The 22,109-nt window shown below is 43.8% G+C and overlaps 8 protein-coding genes across 14 annotated transcripts; 3 read left to right on the top strand and 5 right to left on the bottom strand.

Moving 5' to 3' along the window:
* Window positions 1–743: 743 nt before the first annotated feature.
* On the bottom strand, window positions 744–6,624 carry RB195_024047 (uncharacterized protein; the record flags this gene model as incomplete). 4 transcript variants are annotated; one of them, XM_064211692.1, is made up of 6 exons in its annotated part: window positions 744–878; window positions 944–1,075; window positions 3,555–3,662; window positions 3,872–3,955; window positions 5,522–5,896; window positions 6,133–6,243. In XM_064211692.1, the coding sequence occupies 6 exons, from the start codon at window positions 6,241–6,243 to the stop codon at window positions 744–746; spliced, it is 945 nt and encodes a 314-aa protein (XP_064067574.1). The 4 variants fall into 4 exon arrangements, with proteins under 4 accessions (XP_064067574.1, XP_013300330.2, XP_064067575.1 ...); XM_013444876.2 differs by lacking the exons at window positions 5,522–5,896; window positions 6,133–6,243 and adding an exon at window positions 5,200–5,349; XM_064211693.1 differs by lacking the exons at window positions 744–878; window positions 944–1,075; window positions 3,555–3,662; window positions 3,872–3,955; window positions 5,522–5,896 and adding an exon at window positions 6,499–6,624 and having other exon boundaries at window positions 5,965–6,450.
* A 249-nt stretch (window positions 6,625–6,873) lies between these two features.
* On the bottom strand, window positions 6,874–7,578 carry RB195_024046 (uncharacterized protein; the record flags this gene model as incomplete). 2 transcript variants are annotated; one of them, XM_064211691.1, is made up of 1 exon in its annotated part: window positions 6,874–7,578. In XM_064211691.1, one exon carries the CDS (start codon window positions 7,576–7,578, stop codon window positions 6,874–6,876), a length of 705 nt encoding a protein of 234 aa, XP_064067571.1. The 2 variants fall into 2 exon arrangements, with proteins under 2 accessions (XP_064067571.1, XP_064067572.1); XM_064211690.1 differs by having other exon boundaries at window positions 6,874–7,416.
* Window positions 7,579–7,602: 24 nt separating this feature from the next.
* RB195_024045 (uncharacterized protein) lies at window positions 7,603–8,148 on the bottom strand (the record flags this gene model as incomplete). The annotated part of the gene is made up of 1 exon (XM_064211689.1): window positions 7,603–8,148. One exon carries the CDS (start codon window positions 8,146–8,148, stop codon window positions 7,603–7,605), a length of 546 nt encoding a protein of 181 aa, XP_064067570.1.
* Window positions 8,149–8,542: 394 nt separating this feature from the next.
* On the top strand, window positions 8,543–8,821 carry RB195_024044 (uncharacterized protein; the record flags this gene model as incomplete). The annotated part of the gene is made up of 1 exon (XM_064211688.1): window positions 8,543–8,821. The coding sequence occupies one exon, from the start codon at window positions 8,543–8,545 to the stop codon at window positions 8,819–8,821; it is 279 nt and encodes a 92-aa protein (XP_064067569.1).
* Window positions 8,822–8,994: 173 nt separating this feature from the next.
* RB195_024043 (uncharacterized protein) lies at window positions 8,995–9,279 on the top strand (the record flags this gene model as incomplete). The annotated part of the gene is made up of 1 exon (XM_064211687.1): window positions 8,995–9,279. One exon carries the CDS (start codon window positions 8,995–8,997, stop codon window positions 9,277–9,279), a length of 285 nt encoding a protein of 94 aa, XP_064067568.1.
* Window positions 9,280–9,382: 103 nt separating this feature from the next.
* RB195_024042 (uncharacterized protein) lies at window positions 9,383–11,316 on the top strand (the record flags this gene model as incomplete). 2 transcript variants are annotated; one of them, XM_064211686.1, is made up of 5 exons in its annotated part: window positions 9,383–9,786; window positions 9,856–9,984; window positions 10,041–10,401; window positions 10,656–10,954; window positions 11,154–11,316. In XM_064211686.1, the coding sequence occupies 5 exons, from the start codon at window positions 9,383–9,385 to the stop codon at window positions 11,314–11,316; spliced, it is 1,356 nt and encodes a 451-aa protein (XP_064067566.1). The 2 variants fall into 2 exon arrangements, with proteins under 2 accessions (XP_064067566.1, XP_064067567.1); XM_064211685.1 differs by having other exon boundaries at window positions 10,041–10,593.
* Window positions 11,317–13,767: 2,451 nt separating this feature from the next.
* On the bottom strand, window positions 13,768–19,675 carry RB195_024041 (uncharacterized protein; the record flags this gene model as incomplete). Of its 2 annotated transcripts, XM_064211683.1 has the most annotated exons (5): window positions 13,768–13,908; window positions 15,760–15,832; window positions 15,917–16,023; window positions 16,320–16,449; window positions 19,566–19,675. In XM_064211683.1, the coding sequence occupies 5 exons, from the start codon at window positions 19,673–19,675 to the stop codon at window positions 13,768–13,770; spliced, it is 561 nt and encodes a 186-aa protein (XP_064067564.1). The 2 variants fall into 2 exon arrangements, with proteins under 2 accessions (XP_064067564.1, XP_064067565.1); XM_064211684.1 differs by lacking the exons at window positions 13,768–13,908; window positions 16,320–16,449; window positions 19,566–19,675 and adding an exon at window positions 14,790–14,888 and having other exon boundaries at window positions 15,917–16,011.
* RB195_024040 (uncharacterized protein) lies at window positions 19,322–20,870 on the bottom strand (the record flags this gene model as incomplete). Its single annotated transcript, XM_064211682.1, has 3 exons — window positions 19,322–19,474; window positions 20,553–20,676; window positions 20,740–20,870. 3 exons carry the CDS (start codon window positions 20,868–20,870, stop codon window positions 19,322–19,324), a joined length of 408 nt encoding a protein of 135 aa, XP_064067563.1.
* Between the last annotated feature and the right edge of the window lie 1,239 nt (window positions 20,871–22,109).

Genomic DNA, 22,109 nt, shown 5'->3' with positions numbered 1-22,109 from the left:
CGGAACAATCGGAAGTAATTAAAAGCATTAATCATTGAACAGTGATTAAATTACTAACATATAAGAGCAAAGTCACTTGTCAGTCATTTGAATTCGAATGTGTTTTTATAAGTAGCATTTAAAATGAAGGTACACCGAAATGATGTTACTTCTCTAATATTCTACTATCTGAGAATTTGAATTTCTACGAGTGCTCTTTTCATGCTTGTATTTGCTCCGAAATATCACCGTTTTGGTAGTGCGCCCTGCAGTCCAAAAGTTGCCATGAAGTGTTGTCGAGATGGACGCTCCTGTTCTCATCGGTTTTTATGTGTATTCAGTACCAGCATTTGTGAAAGATTTTTGCTGTACCCTCGCAGATAAGGGCATCCCTTTCCGCAATTTCTAATATTTTACGAGAACCACATTCCTGAGCTCCCGATAACCTGCAGAAATAACTCAAAGTCTCACTTTTTCATGAAAACAACATTGAATATGGAGAAGATGATGGGATCAGCTAATGCTCGTAATTCTGCGAGATGTTCACAGCGCTAATTACTAAATTGAAGGCAATATTCGTATGAGAATTCAAAAGCATGCGAAGATTTGTGAGTTTATTTCAAAAGAAGCAATGTCTTAGCAATGTCTATTGACAAATGAGACGGGTGGCGGAGAGAGGGTGCATTTTCAAGCGATTTGAAAAAATTAATAGATAACGAGAAGGGCGAGAAATGCTACAGTGAAACTATACTGCTTAGAAGTTTCTAGAACAACCGATCCCGTGGGCAACCGTCTTCGATGAACTGATCGATATCTATGTGGAAATAAGTGAGATGATCGGTAAGATCGTAAGAGAGGTCTGTGTTGCGGCAGCCGAAGTCGTCGGAGAGCCCACAAACCTGTAGCGGTGCACTAGTACGGAAAATAAAGCACAATTTGTTTCAAAAAAAGTAAAATAACACACCGAGAACGTTCCGTTCTTCTCCATATTGTTATCATAATGTACTAAATGCCGATAGAACAGCGGCTGCCTGTCAAATAGCGTAGCAGTCAGCAACGAAGTTGTGGGATCCACTGATCTTGGTATGCTTGATATCTGAAAATTTGGTGAATGCGAACAGGCACATTGCTGCAGCCTAAAATTACTTTAGGCTTTCTTCAAATTCGTAACTCTGGCACATCTTATCTCATGTCACCATGTGTAGACTGTTACTTCCACAGCTCAAATTGGAACAAACCAAGCATCGAGTCGAGAAAAAAAATCCTTGATAATGTTTGCTTTCATTTCAAACACCCATATTCTCATTAAAATGAGGTCTCAATCAATAATATAATTTCCATCGTGGTCTATAACATGTGTCTGACGATCTGGCAGCTTTTCGATTAACTTAGCCCAGAACTGTGAGTCCTAGAAGTGGGCAATCCAAGTTTCAAGTTCTGTCTGATCTTCAGAATTCCTTCCCGGGACCGAGAAACAGATGCTAGACGGAACTAGTCTGCGTTGACCAACGCCGCGCACTTTATCCTTTTATCCCGACAAAGAGAAAAAAAAACAAATTTTTCTGGTGCAGGTCTCGACTCTTCAAAACGGTGCGCTACAGAGAAACCACTAGCAGTGTTGTTTATGATTGGCATGCAGAACCCAGCTCTCGTTTCCACTAACGCTTGCCACATCTCCCGTATGTAAACCGAAAATCAACGACAGACAGACACTAATCCTTGACGGTGGGGAACGGTCAAGAGGTACCCGTATGATGTGCCGCCGCGTATCCAGGAGGCTAATGAGAGTCGTTAATTGCACAGCTCTTACGACGATTTTTTTTTTCGCCGCGTTCACAGCTCTTATGATGCGCTTTTAAAATCGAACGGAAAGGAAAGTACCTGGTATTAGATGTAGCTTGAAGGTCTACATAAAGTGTGCTTGTAACTTAATATAAAAGAAAGAAAGAATGAAATGGGTTTGTATAAGTGATATGCCATTTAGAAATGCGAGTAAAAATGAAATTATCCTGTTTCGAATTGTTAGATGGAAAGCACTCATTCATCTCTGGAAATGCAAAAGATGTTTCAAAAAATGTCTCTCTGATCGGTGTTATGCTATCTACTTTACTTTTTTCGCTTTCTAAGAATTTCTTTTTGCTTATTTAGCTGGGTAAAACTGGCATCCAACGATTAACGAGGCGCGAATAATGCCTCGCAGACATACACTGTACCTAAAGGTATATTTCGAAGATACAAAGGTCTCTGTTCGCCACTAATACGCCTAACCTGTCATATTGATTTTATGTAGAGAATAGATAGACATGAAGCGATAAAACGATGTTGATAGAAATTTGAAGAACCATACAAAGCTTTATTATATAAAACTGCATGAAACGTACAAGCAAGTATTGAAATATTTGACATGCGCTCTATATAAACAGTATATCTAACTAAAATTTTGAAAGGGTAAAATGTAGGAAGGAGTTTAAAGAATGTATACAAAGTAATAAGTGCATTAAGTTGCTGTTATTATAGCTGCTACACTTGAAAGTTGAACACGAATTCGTTGAATGGCATCGTGACAAACACATACTTATGCACTGCTAGTTTATATAGAAGACTTGGGGCATGAAATGTGTTAAATAATGAGATGTGTAAAAATACATGCATGTTATTATTTTCCCTGGAGCATCTTTTTGAGATAATGTTTGCTTATTTAAAGTTACATTGGAGAGAAGGATCTACTTCTTCGCTTTTATTCCCAATAATATGCGCTTAGTTTACTATATCCGTACATCAGAATTCGCTGCGGCAATTTTTACTCCCCCTCCCTTTAAAATTCGCACAATCCACCGCTTCGTCGCGGCGCGAACGTCGCGCGCGGCGTTGGTTAGAGAGCAATAGAGGGGGGCGGGGCGTAGGTGATTTCAGGCTGTCGTGGAGAATATCTAGCTGGTGGAGAGGCAGCGGTAATTACGCGGTGCTGAAGGGAGGACAGGAGAGGTCAGCCGGTTTTCACGGGCACCTCTTGTCCCGCACCCCTTGACGCTTTGTCCGAGTCACACAATTCGTGTGTTACCCAAGTAGAAGGAGACAGAACAACAGCCTAGACTATAAAAATGATTGGCCATGGTTTTCTGGTCGCATCCAAATTTCATTGACAAAGAGTGTATAGTTAGAGAGTAGTGTCTTTGGAGTTCACTTTCAAGGCATTGTGCCCAAAGTGGCGTTGGTCTCCGAATGATATTGAATGATTAAGGATAAAGTCTCCTCATCCTGAGTTTTCCTGAAATGCGCTAACGCGTTTTACTGCAATTAGTATTCGTTGAGGTGTTGGAACGCGTGCTGGCCTGTACAATGACATGCGTCGATAATCAAGTCGGCGTTTTTATCCTCCCAGACAAGTCTGGTACCAATTTATCGACCCTGGGGAGATGAAAGGCTTAGTGAGCAATAGGGTGGATTCGAACCGTGCATCGAACCCGAAATCGAATTATGCAGGTAGCGAAACCTCTAACCGCTACATTACACCCGCCCGGTCTCAGTACTAGTCAGACAAATACTTAACTGAATAATTGAAGGCAAAAACTCACAAAATCGTTTTTTTTTACAATACGGTAGCGAAAAACAATAGTTTCCTCGATCTCCTTTGCAAATGCCACATTTCCTGTCCTTGGCTCACCAAATGTAACTAAGCGAATCTAAAATGACCTGTATTTTTAAAAAAATGTGCTCAGATCTTGGTAGTATGATCAAAAGTTATAGAAAGTAAAGCCAAGGGCTGAAATAAAAGTACACTCGAAGCGAGTGTTTGAAATGATTCTCATGTAACCTAAGAAAACATGTATCGTGTAGGGGAGAATGATGATTATGTTCACGGCATTTTTTGTACAAGTAAAAAGCAACCAACAAGACTGCGATCCACAAGCTGCTTCTTCGTCACATAGAGTGATGTCATTGAGGCTAAGGAACCACCCAGAGAATAGCCAGTAACCTGAGATAAAGCAAATAGTTAAACACACAGCATCCTATATTTTCTCCAAGCGATTTACTAATCTTTTACTCCCAATGAGTAAATCGACAAAGAAGAAGAATTTTTGTGCGTTCGCAAACGAATGAAGCAGGAGGAGACAACTAAATGGCTAATCAAGATCATTACAATGCTAATACGTCTTGCTTTCCTGTTCGCTTTTTCTTCTTTTTCCATTCCTTGCTTCTTTCATTCCTCTTCCCAATCTTAGCGCTTGACGGATAGAGGAGTTCAGAGAATTTTGAAAAAAGAGGATTAGAAAGAGGATGTTCTCTTTTTTTCCCCTTCTTAATCTTTATTTATATCATTGAGTATATAAACTCCAGTCCTACTCTCACTACCAAGACTCAATTTTAATTATCAAAGTGTGTCATTTATGATTGGATTCAGCAATATTTTGATTACCAAAAAACATTGTTTACAGAAGGTGTCGACACATATATATCTCCTAAATGCTTCTTGCAGTTATTCCTTACCGCATCAAATCACTGATGGTATAAAATAGTAACATATCAACGTGAAGGTTTCAATGTTTAATTTCTGCCAGCTGGTAAGTGAAAAAAAGTCAAGAACCGGTCACTTAAAATAGTCATCGAAAGGAAATTTCTGACAACAAAAATATTGACGTACAACAGTCGCTTTATTAAAAAGGTACAAAGACATTGTTTTTTTTACATGGGATGTGGTGTTACTAATCTTATCAACAAAATTGTGGTCGATTTCGACACTTTCGAAATTTCGCACCCCATCTTCGTTGACTCTGCTTCCAGCGCGAATCTGTCAACAGCTCCTATGGCTAATCTCAGTAATAAGTAGAGTCAAGCGTGGTGATGGGACAAGACCCTCTCGAATACGACTCCCCCTCCATCTTTTTTCCTTCTTCTCCTCTACCTCCTCCTCCAACGTTCCCGCAAAAGTTCTCGATTGCTGCCAATTCAATGTATCCCAGTGTGAAATTTGGTAGCTGGCAGAAGTGAAAAAAAAAACAGAAAGTAGCAGAAGAAGCAAATCTGCTGAAATGTTGTTGAAGTATTGGTATTAAAATATTTTCACATTTATTCTCTTCTATTTTTGTTCCAAAATCTATGCAATATTTTTAAATGCTGATAAAGGGATCACCTTGATCACCTTGACTTCCGTTGATCTTCGAACTGGTCGAGCGGGCGCCAGTAATTCTTCCATTTGTCCCGATCGCGTGCCAGAGTAACCCAGTGGTTCCTCCTTTGGCGTGGGACACGAAGAGCATCATAATTTCCTTTGAAGGACTCCGTGAAGAAATCTGACCATCGGGTCGGCGGTCCTCCTGTAGTGCGCTTAATATCGCGGGGAACCCACGGCTCTGGTCCAACGGTTGTCATTGAAGCGCATCACGTGTCCGGCTCACCTTATTTTACTTTCCTTGGCAAACGCGGCGGTGTCTCTAATCTTCGATCGCTGACGTAGGAGAGAACATCGAATCCCGTCCCTCACTTGCGTGAAACGGGATACTCCTAGCATCACTCTCTCAACTGCGCGTTCAATGACGCTCACCGTGTTTTCTTCCTGCTTGCGAAATGCCCAGCTTTCCGAAGCATAGGTCAAAACAGGAAGTACGGTGGTGTTGAAGAGGTGGGCACAGAGCCGGGTGTTCCTGGTCTTCTTCGCTACATCCTCGACACTGTTGTATGCTCCCCAATCCGCTCGTCTCCTCCTGCCCAGCTCGGGGGTCAGGTCGTTCATCATGTTCAATTCCCGACCCAGATAAACATAGCTGGTGCATTCGGATATGTTCGTTTCGTTGAGCGTGAACGGGGCATCCGAGATCCATCCGTTCCGCATGAACATCGTCTTTGTAGATTCAGCTGAAGATCGATACATCCACATGTTCCGTCGAATTCGGTCAGCATTCGCTCCGCTTGGCTGATGCTAGGTGTTATCAGTACGATGTCATCAGCAAAGCGCAAATGGTGTAGCTGCCGACCATCAACCTTCACTCACATATCGTCCCATTCCAACTTTCGCATTGCGTTCTCGAGGGTGGCTGTGAATATTTTAGGTGAGATTGTATCACCCAGTCGCACCCCCCTCTTCACGTCAATGATGACGTTCTTGTAAAATGGGGAAATTCCGGTCGTGAAGTTACTGTACAACTCTCGAAGTACCTTTATGTACTGAGTAGGGACGCCTTGGTTGTCCAAGGCTTCCACAACCGCTTCCGTCTCAACTGAGTCAAAGGCCTTCTTCAAGTCAATGAAGGTGAGACAGAGCGGCATCTTGTACTCTCGTGATACCTCGATGAGTTTCGAAACAGTGTGAATGGGGTCAATCGTGTTGAATCCTTTTCGAAACCCTGCTTGCTCGCATGGCTGTCCTTCATCCAAGAGCTTTTCAATCCTATTAAGGATCACTCTTGTTAAGAGCTTGTAGATGACGGACAGTAAGCAGACTGGATGGCAGTTGCCGATATCATGTGGATCTCCCTTTTAATACAACAACACGGTCTTGCTGGTCTTCCACTGTTTGGGAACCTTGCATTCCGACAGATAACGTGTAAAGATCCTCGCCAGGGTGTTGAACAGTGCTGGCCGAAGGTTCTTCAGGTGTTCTGGTTTTGTTCTGCCGGGACCGGGTGCCGTACGATTTCTTACCCACATGGAAGCATGTCGTATTTCAGACGGGAGAACCTCTGGAATGACTTGTTCGTCTTCCCTCAGATGGTGAGAAGGCAAGTGGACATGGCAATCGAAGAGATCAGAGTCGAATAGAAGCCGTAGATAATTTTCTCCATCCCCCTTCTCGATGCAATAGCTGTTCCCTTTGGATTCCGGAGAGCAGTCATCCTCGTCTTGCGACAGGCGAAGTCTCGACGGGCATAGCTGATGCTTTTCCCCGCCTCTGCAGCTTCAGCCTTCCGCTCTTCTCTCTTTAAAGTCTTCCTTTATCGCCTCTCTGCAAAGCCTTGCGAGCTCGGACGTGAGTTCTTGGTTCCCTGCGGCTCGTGCTGCTCCACGCTGGCGGATCAGCTCAAGAGTTTCAAGAGACAGGCGTCTCTTGGTGGTTTTAAAACTCTCAGCATTTTTCGCGCAGTCGTGAAGGTGTTCAACGAGCCGGTCATATTCATCGTCGATGTTGTCCATTGCGGAATCTTCCCAAAAGCCGGTTAGCGTAGCGAAGAGATCCCAGTCGATGATAGTCCTGAGATTTCTCTCTCTGAACTTGGCGGCTTTCTCTGCTCTCCTTGTGAAGGAAAATCTTCCTCGGAGGAGGCGATGGTCCGATCCCGTATAGAACTCTGGTACAACAGCGACGTCCGTCAGGCAGAACCTTTTATTGACGGTGATGTGGTCTATTTCATTACGGTACCCTCCACTGGGTGACTCCCACGTCCAGCGCAGAGAGGAGGGCTTCTGGAATTGCAAGTTCCTATGGATGGTCTTAGTCGTCATGATGAACTTGGAGAGCCTTTCACCCTGGTCATTCCATTGTAGGCCGTGGGTCCCGATGTGAAGTTCCTCCGGCGTTCTTCTTGGGCCAATTTCGGCGTTGAAATCACCAATTATGACCTTGTAGAAGGCATGATCTTCTCGGCAGAACTTCTCCAGGTCCATATAGAAAGCTTCGACTTCTTCTTCTTAGTAGCTTAATGTTGGAGCGTAAGCGACGAAGATAGTCAAAGCTGGTGTTGAACCACATCTTCTCATCCGCAGACGTCCGATTCGGGTCGTAAGTTGTTCGAAAGAGTCGATGTTCTTTGCCATACTCGTGTTGACGAGGACGCCAACTCCACCAACACCTTTACTGTCGCATGTTCCTAAGAACAATTCTTCTCCAGTTTCATATGCGGCGTTGAGAGGGTGACGTCGTCTGGTCTCGGTCAGTCCGATGACGTCGTACTTGATCTTCTTGGCTTGCATCATCAGATCTTCGATGGCCGCTTCCGATGCAAGTGTACGTGCGTTATAAGTACAGATCGCCATCCTAGTCCTTATCCGTTTCGGTAGCCTATATGACTCCTGCAACTCCGTCCTACCTGGCGCTACCGTACCAGGCTTTCCTCCGGAATCAGGAGACTCTTTTCTATTACTGTGTTTTGCATAAAATTTAGAACCGATGAGCAGGTTGCAAGCCTCTAGTCCCATGAGTTTTTGGAAGAACTTCCGTTCTCCCGGAGTGGACATGTGGAGCTTATTTGTTGGAGGCGATGGGATGCAACTGTATCATGAGTCAGTCCTGGCTCAGCAGAAATAGGGAGTCCATCCCCTGAATCCACCTGCGTCTCTGGGTAAGCACAAGGTCGCTTTTGGTCCGCGATTAGCCCCCTATCCGCCACCCGGGGAGGCGCCACGTAGCCTCGCGACTAACTGGCTGTGATCCCTCTAGTGAGGGAGATCCGTGGGATAAAGGGATAACTGCTGCAAATCCTACCTCACGCATCGAAGCGGCGCAGCGTTGGCCCTGGTTGTCGGGCAGCTATGGTGGCGAGACAACACCCCTGTTGGGTCATACTGCTAATGTCTACTAGCTTCAGAAGCTAGGGCGTCCGACGGAAGCGACGCGCATTGACATTGGGCAATGTGGCAAATATGCGAGGGCTACCGGCTAGAGGACGGAGCCGGCCAAAGAAGTTTGTCAGCCATCGCTAACAACATCCAGTGCGCTTGGGAACTCTTAACGTTGGGACGCATACCAGAAGGAGTGGTGAAGTGGCAGACAGTATCAGAAAACGCCGTGTTGACATATGCTGCGTACAGGAGACTCGCTGGAAAGGCTCCAAATCAAGGGAATCAGGCGATGGCTACAAGCTCATGTACCACGGCACATCAAATCGCAATGGCTTCGGTATCATATTGAACGAGACGTTTAGAAATAGCGTCACAGCGGTGAATCGACTATTGGTTCGCCTGAGGGCCTTAAAAGTAGACACAGGAAAAATAGAACTGCGGGTCGTCTCTGCTTATGTGCCACAATCGGAGTAGACTTCAACGAACACGTCGGTTCTCGGAAAGGCGGGTTCAAGAGTTGTTATGGAGGATGGAGCTCGTAACGACGCCGAGTTGGGAATCCTGGAGTATGCTGTTGCAAGTGACTTGATCATTGCTAACACGCAGTATCGGAAAAGAAAATCGCATTTGATCACGTACACCAGCGGCGGTCGTAAAACAAATAGATTTCTGGATGTTACGCCGACGAGATCGCCGACTTCTGCAGGATTCAAAAGTCATCCCTACAGATCATTTCGCCGCCCAACACCATTTGCTTGTCATGGACTTGAAAATCTCCCGTTCAAGGCAGAGACATCTAAGGACTGAAACACAGCGCATCAAATGATGGAATCTGAAGGATCGAAAGGAGGTATTTTTCGCGCCCGTGGCTCCATCTATACTTCCCCACCCTAATCGTAGTGTGGAGGAAATGTGGTCGTCTACTTCTAGCGTCACACGTTTGACCACGGAGAACACTTTGGGAAAAACAACTCTAGGTAAGCCCAATATACACAAGGCTACGTGGTTTTGGAACGAGGACGTTCAGGCGGCAGTTCGTGAGAAGACCAAATATAAGCTCTGGTGGAGGACACGTCAATCTGAAGATCGGGGTGCTTACCTAGCGGCGAAGAGGGATTCTAAGAAGGCAGTCTCCAAGGGGAAGTCGGACCGCTACAAGGATGTGTACGACATGCTTGATACCAGAGAAGGCAACCGAGCAGTGCATCATTTAGTCAGAGCGCGTCATCGCTCAACGTTGGATATGGAGCACACCAAGATTGTTAAAGGAAGTGATGGAGCCGTTCTGCGTCGCTCTGGTCTGAGCTTGGAGAGGTGACGAGAGTACTATAATCACTTGTGTAACGAAGAGTTCTGTCATCCTTCCATCACAACTGTTCCCAGCGGCGAGGGACCTGTTCTACCAATTACTGTCGTCGAAGTCAATGCTGCCCTCGCAAAAATGAAGTCGAACAAGGCAACCGGTCCTGATGACATACCTAGTGACGTCTGGAAGCTGCTAGGAGATCGAGGGTCCGTGTGGCTCGCAACTCTATTTAACAAGATCGTTGCAGAAGAACGGACTCCAGAAGTTTGGCAAACTTCCATGACCGTGCCTGGAAAGGAAAAGGAGAGATTGCTGACTGCACTTCGTACAGGCCTATACGACTGCTGTGTCATACGATGAAGGTTTTTGAGCGTGTTCTGGAAGCTCGTTTGAGGAAGATTGTCAGCGTTTCACTCAACCAGTGCAGCTTTGTGAAGGACTGCAGCACTACAAATGCTACCCATGCTGCCCGTATCCTCCTAGAAAAACATCGGGAGAAGAACGGCAGTGTGTGTCTTACTTTTCTCGATCTCGAGAGAGCTCTCAAGATCGAGAAAGCTGTTATGAGATCTAAAAGCTCTGGAGATCGAAAAAACACAAGAGCTGTTATGGATGCCCATGAGGTCGCTCAGAGTACCAGAAGAATATGTGCGGTGGACGAAGTTGCTTTATGCGAAGCCTGCCAGCGTTGTACGATGTGCTGCTGGAACAAGCAGACCATTCCCTGTACAAGTAGGAGGTCATCAGAGTTCATCTCTCACCCCTGCTGTTTATACTGTGGACACGATAACGAAGAGTATCCAGAAGCAGCATCCGTGGGACCGTATTCTTTGCCGACGATGTCATGCTCGCGTCGAAGTCTTGAGATGATCTTCAGAAACAAGTACAGTCTTGGAAGGATCGGCTGCAGCAACATGGATTGCGCCTCAATGTATCAAAAACTGAATACGCTTCCACAGGCGAAACTGATCGAGAAGGTCGAGCACGTATTAATGCGGCATGGATGAAATGGAAAGCGGCAACAAACGTGATGTGCGACAAGAAAGTCCCTGCTCGACTGAAGTCGAAGATCTACAGGAAGGGTGTGCCTCCTGTTGCCCTTTACGGATGCGAGTACTGGCCGACGATGAAAGCCTTGGAAAGAGTGTTACACGCTATGGAGGTGCGGATGTTGAGGTGGACGATAGCTGTAAGGCTAAAAGACAAAGTATCCAATGACAACGTACGATCCCTCCTCGTACGTTGTCATTGGATCATCCCGATATCGTCCCGATATCTGAGAAGATGAAGGAGGCGCGACTGAGATGGTTTGGTCACGTATTGCGGCGAGAGGAAAATTCTGTTGCCAAAACCGCTCTGAAGCTCGATGTTTCAGGCGTGATGCCGCGCGGGAGACCAAAGATTCGCTGGTTGGACCTGTGAACCCGGATATGATAGATACGCGTTTGTGTACAGCTGATGGAACCAAATGGAAGACGAGAAGAAAGGCGGACCCTGCAACTACACGGGACAAACGCCAGGAAGAAGAAGACTGGTAAAGGGATAAAATTCGACGAAAAAAGAGAAGAGTCAGATGCATATGTCGAATTAGAGAAAAACACCGAAAAAAAAAACGAAAAAATCAACATTTGGTTTCTACAATAAGACAACGAGATTACGCAGTTTCGACTCCTGGCTGAGTATAATTTTTGCAAAACAGTTAGAAAAGTGAAACCACTTCTAAGAGATAAGGAATATAATTATACGTAGTTTAAAGCAGTTGAAAAGCGGATTTGGAATTTAATGACCAAAAAAGCTCAGATTCTCTGCACATTGGTAGGCCTGAGAGATCGCTAATAACCTTATCATAAGAGTAAGCAAAAGAAAGAGTTCAAGTGGTTTTTCAGAGAAGAGGGTTTGTTTTCAAACAAATGTCATGTCGCTGTTTTTCCACCTCCTAGTCTTCTCAGAATTTTGATGGGACAAAACTTGAAAGTATCACACTTTTTTAGGTTTGTCCCATCTAAATTTTGAGAGAGCTAGACGCTATGGAAAAGAGAAATTCTACACGTAGAGTCTCCATCCGAATGTAAGTCTTTTTTGAAACGCCGTCCCATTTTTCCGGAACGGTAAAAATTAGGTAAAAGTTTGCCGTACGCCGTGAAGCGTGTGATCTTGAATAAATTAGAGTAATATAAAGCGAAGCGAATCATCGTCCAGTATGTTGTCGCCGAGGATTTTCTCTATCAGATACTACTTCCAGGGTCCAGCAGTTTTTCCAAATTTTTGATAGGACAAGATGGGGAAAATGCCATTGTTCCCATCTTTGTCCCATCATAAGTCCAAAAAGACTAGAAATTGGAAAAACAGCGATATGATTTTTAAGACAAACCTTCTTCTCTGAAAAACTACCTAAAATTTGTTTTTTGGTCCTCTTATTACGAAGTTATTCGCGGTCTTTCAGACCAAACAATGTGAACCTAAACTGAGATCTTTTCGTCATAAAATTCCAGTAAATCTACTTTTATACTGCTGAAAACTAGGTGTAATTAAATCCTTCATCTTTTAGAAGTGGTTTCAATTTTCTATATCGTTTGCAAAAACGTGACTCAGCGAGATGTCGAAATTGCGTCGTTCCATTATCACATTGTCATTACAGTTTGCATTGTTAATAAAATGTTGGGGCTTCCATACTGTCTTACGCCTGAAACTAAATACAATAAAAGATAGAGGATAAAGTGACTGGTGTTAATCAATCCGACTGGGATGCGCCACCACGTTCACTCCAATTCAGAATCGTTTGAGGTTAACGAACGTGTAACCGGCCTACACAATGACTTGCGGTGACTAGCCGATGTCTGAAGTCAGTGTTTTCATCCTCCCAAACAAGTCTGGTACAAATTTATCTACCCCAGAGGAATGAAAGGTTTGGTGAGCACTAGGGCGGATTCGAACCTCCGATCCATCATGCAGGTGGTGGAACCTCTAACCGCTACACTATACCCGCCCCTACTAAATACAATATTTTGTAATTTATGTAATCATTAGTATTACTTATTGTAATGTTCTATAGTGTATGTAATTATATAGTACTACGTAATATTTTGTCCTGGTTATCACATTATCCTTCATTCAGTATTGTCCACCGTACACTCCCTTACGACCCGCTTTCCTAGCAACCCTTTCCTTTGCAACCCTCGATGAAAAATCCCATCACATGCTTGACCCCGGTAATAAGATCTCTATAATACTCATACTGAATAAAGGTTACTTCACATTTTCTGCTGAAAAGACTGCTTTATGTCAATATTTGCGCTGCATACGTGGGTACTACATTGGCATGAGACATACCGTAAAATCCCATAAATAATACGGTATTCTACAGCTATTTTATTTTCCAAAGTTAAAATAAACAAAACTTATTTTATTTTTGTAACGAAACTTTTTTTTAAAATATAGAGTGAGTTGTTCTTCTTTTTTTTCAATCCTTCATTTTCTGATAAGATGTTAATGTTCATTATTCGAAATGCGACAAAAGATAATCCTTCTGTGCCGTTCTGGCATCATCAGTTGTTTTCTTATTTCTTTTAATTCCTCAGGACCTTGTCATCTTTGTTGTATGTGGCCAAGCGTTGTCTTGGTGGAAGAGTACTTTTTTTTTAGAATAAAGAGAGTCGTTTTTCTTCTGGCACTCAATCTTCACAATACCTTCACAAACTCTCCACAATAGAGCTCCTTTGTAACCGTTTGCTTTGGTACAAAACTATGGATTAATATTGAAAAACCGATGTTGAGTGACGGTGCGGCACTTTCGCGTACCATCTCTGGCTGTCAATTTGTCACAAACACTAAGAACACTTTATATATCATTTGACTCTTCTCTTTGCGATTTATCAAAAAGTGGTATATCGTTGAGAAAGGAGCAAAATGACCATAAAAATGCGCCAAAAAGCAATAATTGGAACCCAACATAATTTACATTTACTAATTTGTCTGATTTTAATCATTGTTTAGAAAAGCGGTTTGTCTTCACTTTGACCGTTCGTTGCAAGCACAGAAGTTATTAAGAAAGTGCGATTCAGCATAACTACACCTGAGATTATCATTGTGAGATTTGCATTGCATGTGAGCAGACGAGCTCCGTTCTTACACTAGAGAAGCGCAAACTTTGGAAATTCCACTTCTCACCCTTTTCCTTTCATTTCATCCCTACCTTGTACCTCCGTTAATCTCCGAAACTTAATTCAAATTGAAAGAATCTACGCAGAACTCGCAAAAAACACAATGTACTTTAGTTTATAAAGCTTACTTTGCTCTGAATAGATTTTCTCACTTTCTTAAAGCACCTTCTTTTCATAACTTTCCATATAAAGGAAGATTATAAAACTTTCGGTTGTATTTTATGTCTGTAGGGGAGAGCACAATATGTCTGCATCAGTTTGATATAAACTGCCTGCACCACCTTACTTCAGGCTCAGCTAGTATAATTACCTTGTTCTTAGTATTACTGGAAGTTCTGAGAAACCAAAGTCGATTTCAAACGTTATTTCTGTAAAAATGAAATGAAAGTGACTAAGAGCTGTTTTCGATATATTTCGTTTCATGAGTTCGATAAAGACAACAATACAAAGGTTAGAGGAATACATAGGGAACAGGCGACTACCGCAAGCATTCTATGCCTTTTGTGTTGCAGCTCAAATTATAACAAACATTTCATAACCCACTTTCACACCCGCTATGACTGGACTTAAAACGGTCTCCAAGAGCTACTCTTTTGATGAAGATTACGCGTGAACAAAAATTGCATCAGAACACGACACCGGAGAGTCCAATGAGTATCAGTTTTGTGTATGGGGTCGAGAAAATAAGCATAAGCCTTTATTAGCGTTTCTTCCAGAAATTCTGAATCAAAAACTACAGTCGAAAAGACGAGCCTTGTTGTCGTGGAAAGTCCGTAAGATCGACAACATTCTACAAACCATAGTTGCATAAAATCCCTGCAGACTGTGACTGTAACTGTTTTGGAATTTGATCATTTCTTCGACACCTCCATACCATCGCAAAGGTCAGCCAATCTCTCATCAACACTCCCCATCTGCAGGGAGCGATGGAGAGTGAACTTCCAGTAATACTGAGAACAAGGTAATTATACTAGCTGAATCTGAAGCGAGTTGGCGCAGACATTTTATCGCCTCTCCTTACCAGCTGAGTTTATGTCAAACTGATGCAGACATTTTGCCCTCTCCTTCAGGCTTTGCTTAGTGCGTTTGAAAAGACCGCACTATTTATGAAATGACCCAGTATGTTATTACTGCTTTTTGCTAAAGTCGCGAAAATGCCGAGTAAGTGCAGGAAGGACGTTGCGTGGTGCCTCAGCTCCACCATAACTTAAAGGCATCACCCCACGAATGGATGGTACTGGTTTCAGGCGGGTAATGCCTACGCGGGGTTGTAGATTGTGGGGAGAGGGTGATTTTGTTCACCTCTCTCTGTATCAGTGTAATCGGACGAACCCAGAACGCTGCTTCTTACGACGGCTTCTGTTGCAATGCACAACCCTCGCGCCCCGCCCACCCGCGATTCGTAGAGAACCCCTTAGAACGAACCGCAGGTGGGGCGCAAGGGTTGCGCATTGCAGCATTGCAACAAAAGCGGTCGTAAGAAACGACATTCCGGGGTCGTCCGTTTACACTAATAGAGGGAGAGATGAACATCCTTTTCCCCAAAATCTACGACCTCACATAGGCATTACCCGATTGAAACCCGTACCACCGCAGAGTCGTAGAATGATGCCTTAAGGTGAGGCTGCACCCCAAATTCGTGCATGACAGGTGAACTAGAGTACTAAAAACAGCAACTGCTGCTGTAGCATTGGCTTTCGAATGCTTAGAGCGGCTTTCGTGGAGAGCATAAGGACAGTCTGCTCTTATAGGGAGTTACTAGCAAGTCAAAAGAGAACTATTTTCTAGAAAACTGTTTACATAAGACAAGTTCAACCATACCCATACACGGAATCCAGGATATTTCTTTATCACTTCAACAGCAAAGTCTTTCATCCCGCTGTCAATGAATGTCCTGCAAAATAATGTGCTGTAATTTTTGTTTAGAGGTGCTCCAGAGCAGTAAACATAGAAAGAATACTCTTGCGGTGTAGCGTACTTATAGAATGCTTTGTGAAAATAGGAGATAACACCAGCTTTCGGATCTTCGAACTTCTCCCATGCTCCAAGTTGCGCACCGAGACCATTCAACATCTCCGTAATCAGCTGAGCCAGTTATGATTGACAAGTTTATTATAATTCTCAGAATAATTACGTTGCATCCCGCCTTAGTTTTGATGGATCTTTTGAACGGAAATGGTTCTCACAAACGAAAAGTGGCAGTATATGTAAATATAATATGTATTATATGAATACACTTGATATCTTGGAAAATGTTGCATTTCCGCCTCTTGTAATTGGAATATGGAATCTTCGTGACCAGGCATTTTGCCAGACAACTTTCTTAAAAATGTTTTAATGGAGAGTAGAGCTCAATATCCACAAAACGATTTACAGCTTACAGTGACGTGAAGATGATTCGGGGAGTCGAACTGCAATACAGTTAGAAGGTATTCCACTGGCAGGGTCTCCCAAGCTGAGAAGGACTTCGACCTCTCTAACAGTTCCGAGTTCTCAGGATCGGGTGCATAGCTAAGAGTAAGCTCTACTAAGATTCGTCGCTGTCTTGACAAAAAAAAAATGTCACATGGTCCATCCATCCTTGATCCATGCAGCTTGGTGACGACCTGTGGTGAGAGCTCAACCCGCAAGGCTGCTTAGTACGCTTAAATTTTACTTTCAGCGCTTGTACACAGCCTCAGTATCATGCGCACTGCGTTCTGCCGTATCAGAAGTCGAACGGCATGGCGACGAGTCAGAGGCAATCAAATTCCACGTCTTTGATTCTAGGTCAAGGTGACACGTGCTCGACATACTATGGAGACTGTCTCAGACTGTGTACTTAAAACGCGAGAACACTGCGCACAGACGTCCACCTACATGCTCTTCTCGGAGTTACAGAGTATCAGATTCCACGTGATTGCTCTGCAAGACAGCAAAAGCAGAAGGAGAAACATGCAAGCGATGATTGATCGTACACTTGAAATTTGCCGAAAAAAGGTTCCGTCACGAGATGTAGGGGTATTGTTTTGTTGCACACCTATCTGCCGTCCACCTCATCGGTTCACAGGAGACTTCCTGGCATGAGAAATGCATAAGTGGCAAAGAAGTGTGATACAGGATCGGGAGATTTGAATTAGGTGACCGGAATGAAAAGTGCAATCATCTCGCCGGGCTGGCGTCTTTAATTTGCTTTTTTTATGAGAATTTTTTTCATGTCGCCAAGGTAAAAAGAACATCTAAAATAACATCGAAAGAAGAGAAAGGGAGGAAAGAAATTATATGCGACGATTACATACTTGAAGACTCCTTGTTCCGAGGCAATTGGCGCATTGAGGAGGACTCGAACGTGGACTGCTCCATGCAGGATTACGAAATTGTGCTGAACATGCCTCAAAGCCCCGTGGAACAGACCGAAATTCAGTTTTGATGAAGAGCACGAAACCTGACACAGCCCCTGGGCCTGATTTTGTGTCAATAGACTTTCTTCGAGCTGGCTTAAATTCTTTTCATGTAATTCTAGCAGCGCACATGACGTCCTGTCTCCAGAAAGAAAGAATCCCAGACCAGTGGATGGCCTGCAGAACTGTTTCTTCATACATGGGAACGGTGAACGAGATGACCTCGAAAACTACCATCTTATATGCTTGCTGAGTGTCTTATACAAAGTCTTCACGGTCATCCTCATGTGCCATGTCAAGGATGCTGAGCGAAGTCCAACCTCAAGAACAAGCTGGATCCCGTCGGCGTTTCAGTTGTATGGACTAAATCCAGACCATGTCGAAGGTCATAGAGCTTTGAAAGGAGTATCGGTCGTTCTTTGTCCTAACCTTTGTCGACTATGACAAGGACTTGGATAGCGTAGAAACGAACGCAATACTGTCAGCTTTGGCCTATCCAGGTGTGGACGTGCAATGTTTGAGTACATTAGCCAATTTCTATCATCAGTGTATCATCACAGTACAGCTCTTCTCCTCACCATGCTCATCGGAAGGTGGAAACGAAAGGGCGATGCTTTATCATCGAAGCTGTTCACGGTTGCATCATGGTGTAGGAGATTATGGTAGATAATGAAATTGTTTGCTTTGGAAGGAAGGAACATACGTTGCATGAGTTGCCGGGAAATTCCTTTCAAAATATCGTTCGTCGTCTTTTCAAGAAATACCAATGAAACAGAGAAGACACTCAAAGAGTTAAATGAAGTATGGAAAAGAATAGAACTGCTAATAAACAGAAAGAGGGGATATTTCATTAAGAACTTTTTCTTGGGATGCGGTGGTAACAATCTAGAGGCTCTCAAATCTTGGATACTTCATAATATGTATATCTCAGGCGTTCCATTAATATGAATATGGGGACTGACTCAAAGGAAGAACGACTTGAGGGAAGGAAAATGACAAAAAGAGGAATGAAAACAGGGTGTGCAGCATTCCAACCCATAAAGGAATCTACCGACCTACTGATGGAGCAAGAACTCCATCCTTCAGTTCGACTCGCTTTTTCTAACGCTCTGTCACGCAGACGCAGACAGACACCTGCCACGTCTAAGAAGCTGGTTATCACTCACAGAGCTCTTGAAAGCTGCTTTCTCAAGTTCGACTATCTTGAAGAACACCTAGTCGGTCTTTACAACTTTGAATTGAAAGCACAGCACTACGAAACTGACAATGTTGGGGTCTCTGTGGGACATTATAGAGTTCAGTTCTCAAATGTAGGCGTGGTCACGCTCATGTCCTCCTACTCGTCCTAAAAAAAATAGCGTAGGAACGGCTTTTGCTCTTGTGACGGTTAGAGAGCACCACCGTTGTACACGCTCCGGCTCCCTCAATAGCCTATTCATGGATATAACTTCAAAAGGCTGCTGAAAAGACCTCAATCTCAAACTGCTCAACTCCTTAAAGTCATCACCTCACGAATCTGGGGTGCTGCTGGTTTCAGGTGGGTTATGCCTATACGGGGTTGTAGATTAAGAGGGAGGAGGGTGATTCCATCCATTTCTCCCCAATTGCCGCAAAAAAAACAGCTCGGAAGATGCAGCGCGTGCACAAGGCTGGCGCGCTCTAATCGAACTCGTTGTAGAAGATAGCGTCCCGGAACATTCGAAGCAACATCCTAAGAGCCGTTTTTTACGTGGAAATAGGATGAAATGGGCGGAATTCTCCCAATAATCTAAGACCTCGTATAGGTATAACCACATGAAACCCACGCCACCCCAAATTCGTCGGGTGACGCCTTCAAAGAAGTTCCTGAGCCCCAATCGCCAACGAAATTAAGCTGCGAGACAGCGCAATTCACTTATCATGATGTACCGACCGGGGTTTTGGGTAGCACCGTCGACTGTAATGGAGAGGTTTGATTGCACGGAAAGGAAGCTGCTTAGACGGCTACATTAGCTACGTTTGGCTCAGGGTATGCCACAATGAAGACCTTTACACGGAAGTTGATGTGCTGTACCAGCGCATGGCTCGTAGTATTGATATCTTGTACCGCCATTGTCCAAATCGTTTTTACTTCCTTGGTCACGTACTGAGGAGGTGATCACCTTGTTCAACATATGCTGAGAAGCTTGTCCGGTTCAAGCTGGCAAAGGCCATCAGGATGAAAACGAAGGTTCTCACCCGAAATAGTAAAAAAAGACCCGAAGACACCTGTCATCGATAGGCAGTTCAAGCGAGACGTCAATCTTCGCAGGATATGGAATAGCAGCGAATGGTTTGATTCTGTGCGAGTCCTTGCTGAAGATCGAGAAGATTGGCATATTGAAGGACGACACACCTCGCGTCTGGCGATAATATCAGCGGGCCGACTAAATAGGTTATTGTTACTGTTATTACTATTATGAAAGGCAGGTGTAGCATAGTCACTAAGAGCTGCGCTGGAGCCGCTCGATCAATAGTTCAAAACTGCCCTAGTTCCAACCAAGCCTTTCTTGCTTTCGGAGTTGATAAATTAGTACCAGTTTCGTCTGGCAAGATAAAAACACTGACTTGATATATTGACGGGCCCCCGCAAGTTCCTATATAGGCCAGTACGCGTTCCAAAACCTCAGCAATTACGAGTTGCTGTAAAAACGTATTGGAGCATCCGAGCGGAATGATACGACAGAGACATTATCTTTTTCATTATTATTTCATTATAAAAGCTAAAGGACCAAGGGTCTGGCGTTAATCAATCCACTTGGGATGCGCTACCACGTTCACTTCGAATGAGAATGGTTTAGGATTTACGAACGCGTAGCTAGCCTGTGCAATAGCTTGCGGGAGGGAGGGGGTATCAAGTCAATGTTTTTTCAGTGCTTTATCCTCCCAAAGAAACCTGGTATAAATCTATCAACTGCGGAGGAATGAAAGGTTGGTTGGGACTAGGGCGAAATCAGAACTCCGATCAATCATGCCGCAATCATAGCCTCTTACCGACTGCGCTACATCCGCTGCAGGAAAACGGTTTGGCTGAACTGATATCTAGGGTAGATTTTGGCATGGTCTCCAGACAGGGAATTCAAGTCCTTTTGTGGTCTTATATAAACGTAATTGCTGTTGCTGGGAGGTTATGATTTACTGTTACTCGATGCGTGGCGCAGTGCACACAACGAACTAATGTGAAGGATTACAGCGGAATCGTGTCCCCGAGTTCACCTGTTTCTTGGATGAGGCATCTCTAAAAGAGAGGTAAATGGCTCTGCCTTCTTCCGACACAGCTATCATACCGCTGCAGCTGTTCCCAGAACTGTCACACTCGACGCTGTATGTGCGTAGGAAACTGAAAGAGGACCTGGTGTTGCTTATGTAGGAGAACATATGCGAAGTAAAAGGTTTGACTTGCCTGATATCTGGTCTGAGACCCTTTATACATTTTGTTACGTTTGTCGACTTCTGAGCCAGAAGTATTGCATATAATGAACGTCCGAGGGCATCTGTGTATCTCTTTCCCTTAGTTGGTGAGTACTGAAACATTCTCGTGAATCAGTTATTTTTCTTCGCTACCTTCCGTTAACTTATGATATCTGAAGAGCTTTGCTCTTCGTAAGAACAATAAAAACGGCTCTTTTTTGATCCTACGATTTTCAAAGGATGACAGATCTCAACCATCGTCAAGTGTGGTTCTTCATGAAGGGTGTAAGTGTTCAGCCTGTTTCTGAATGTTCAACTGCTCTTCCAATTTTTGAATGTTCATCTGCTCTTCTAATTATTGGAAAAAACGGGGTTGCGCACAGATCTCCTCTAATTCTATACGTTACTCCCTTGGGACTGGGTGGGCGGCAGAGTGACGTGCTGACACATGTCGATTTACTTGAAAGTTGGGTAATTAAACCAAGGAGTAAGAACAAAGAACCATTACAAGCATTACATGCTGTATGCCACATATATGAAAACGAGGAGGAACAGCAACATACTACGACCAATAGAGCAATTTTTTTTTGTTGTAAGTGAAAGGTAACATCGAGCTTCGCTATTTCATCTTCTTAATTATAGGGGTTTTTGAAGTCTTAGATCTTCTTGAACATGGACGTACTGAAATGTGAGATCATATTGGTCATCACCCATGGTTCTGTTTGCTTTCTAAACACGCGGCATTAGTGTTTATACAGCACAGCCGCACACATTCACCAAGGCCTACGATTCTGGATTGGAGTTAAAGGCGTACTCCAGAAGAATCTATTAACTCTAAGCACTCTATTCTTTTTTCCATTCTCGGAAACAGTTCTCATTAAATTATTTCACGTTTGGTCAGCTCGATTCTCCTTTTTATTCAAGCCGATCTAACGAGTGCTAGTAATTCCTCCATTTGTCCGGATCGCGTGCGAGGGTCGCATAGTGCTCATTTTGCAAGGGACAAGAGGCAGTAAATTTTTTATCTTACAAGGCGGTCTTGCTGTAGTGCGTCCAATATCGCATGAAGTCCAATCGCTCAGAGCTGTTGTCCGTCGATTGACGTTGAAACGCATTTTGTATCCGGCCCACTTCATTTTACTTTAGTTATCAATCGTTATCAAACTTGCCAGTGTCTCTGACGTTCAGTCATTGACGTAGCACAAAACCTCGAGTCTTCTCGTTCACTTGCGTAAAGCGCGATGTTACTCACATCGGCCAATCGATTGAGCGTATGTAACTATGTACATACATATTTCGTATGTAACGATGTACATACAGAATACTTGTCACTGAATCATATTCAATTTCCGGAAATCACTT

The sequence above is a fragment of the Necator americanus genome, chromosome X, assembly GCF_031761385.1.
Source record: "Necator americanus strain Aroian chromosome X, whole genome shotgun sequence".
Lineage (NCBI taxonomy): Eukaryota > Metazoa > Nematoda > Chromadorea > Rhabditida > Ancylostomatidae > Necator > Necator americanus.
Note: the sequence above shows the minus strand (reverse complement) of the source record. Positions and strands in the feature narration are given on the sequence as shown.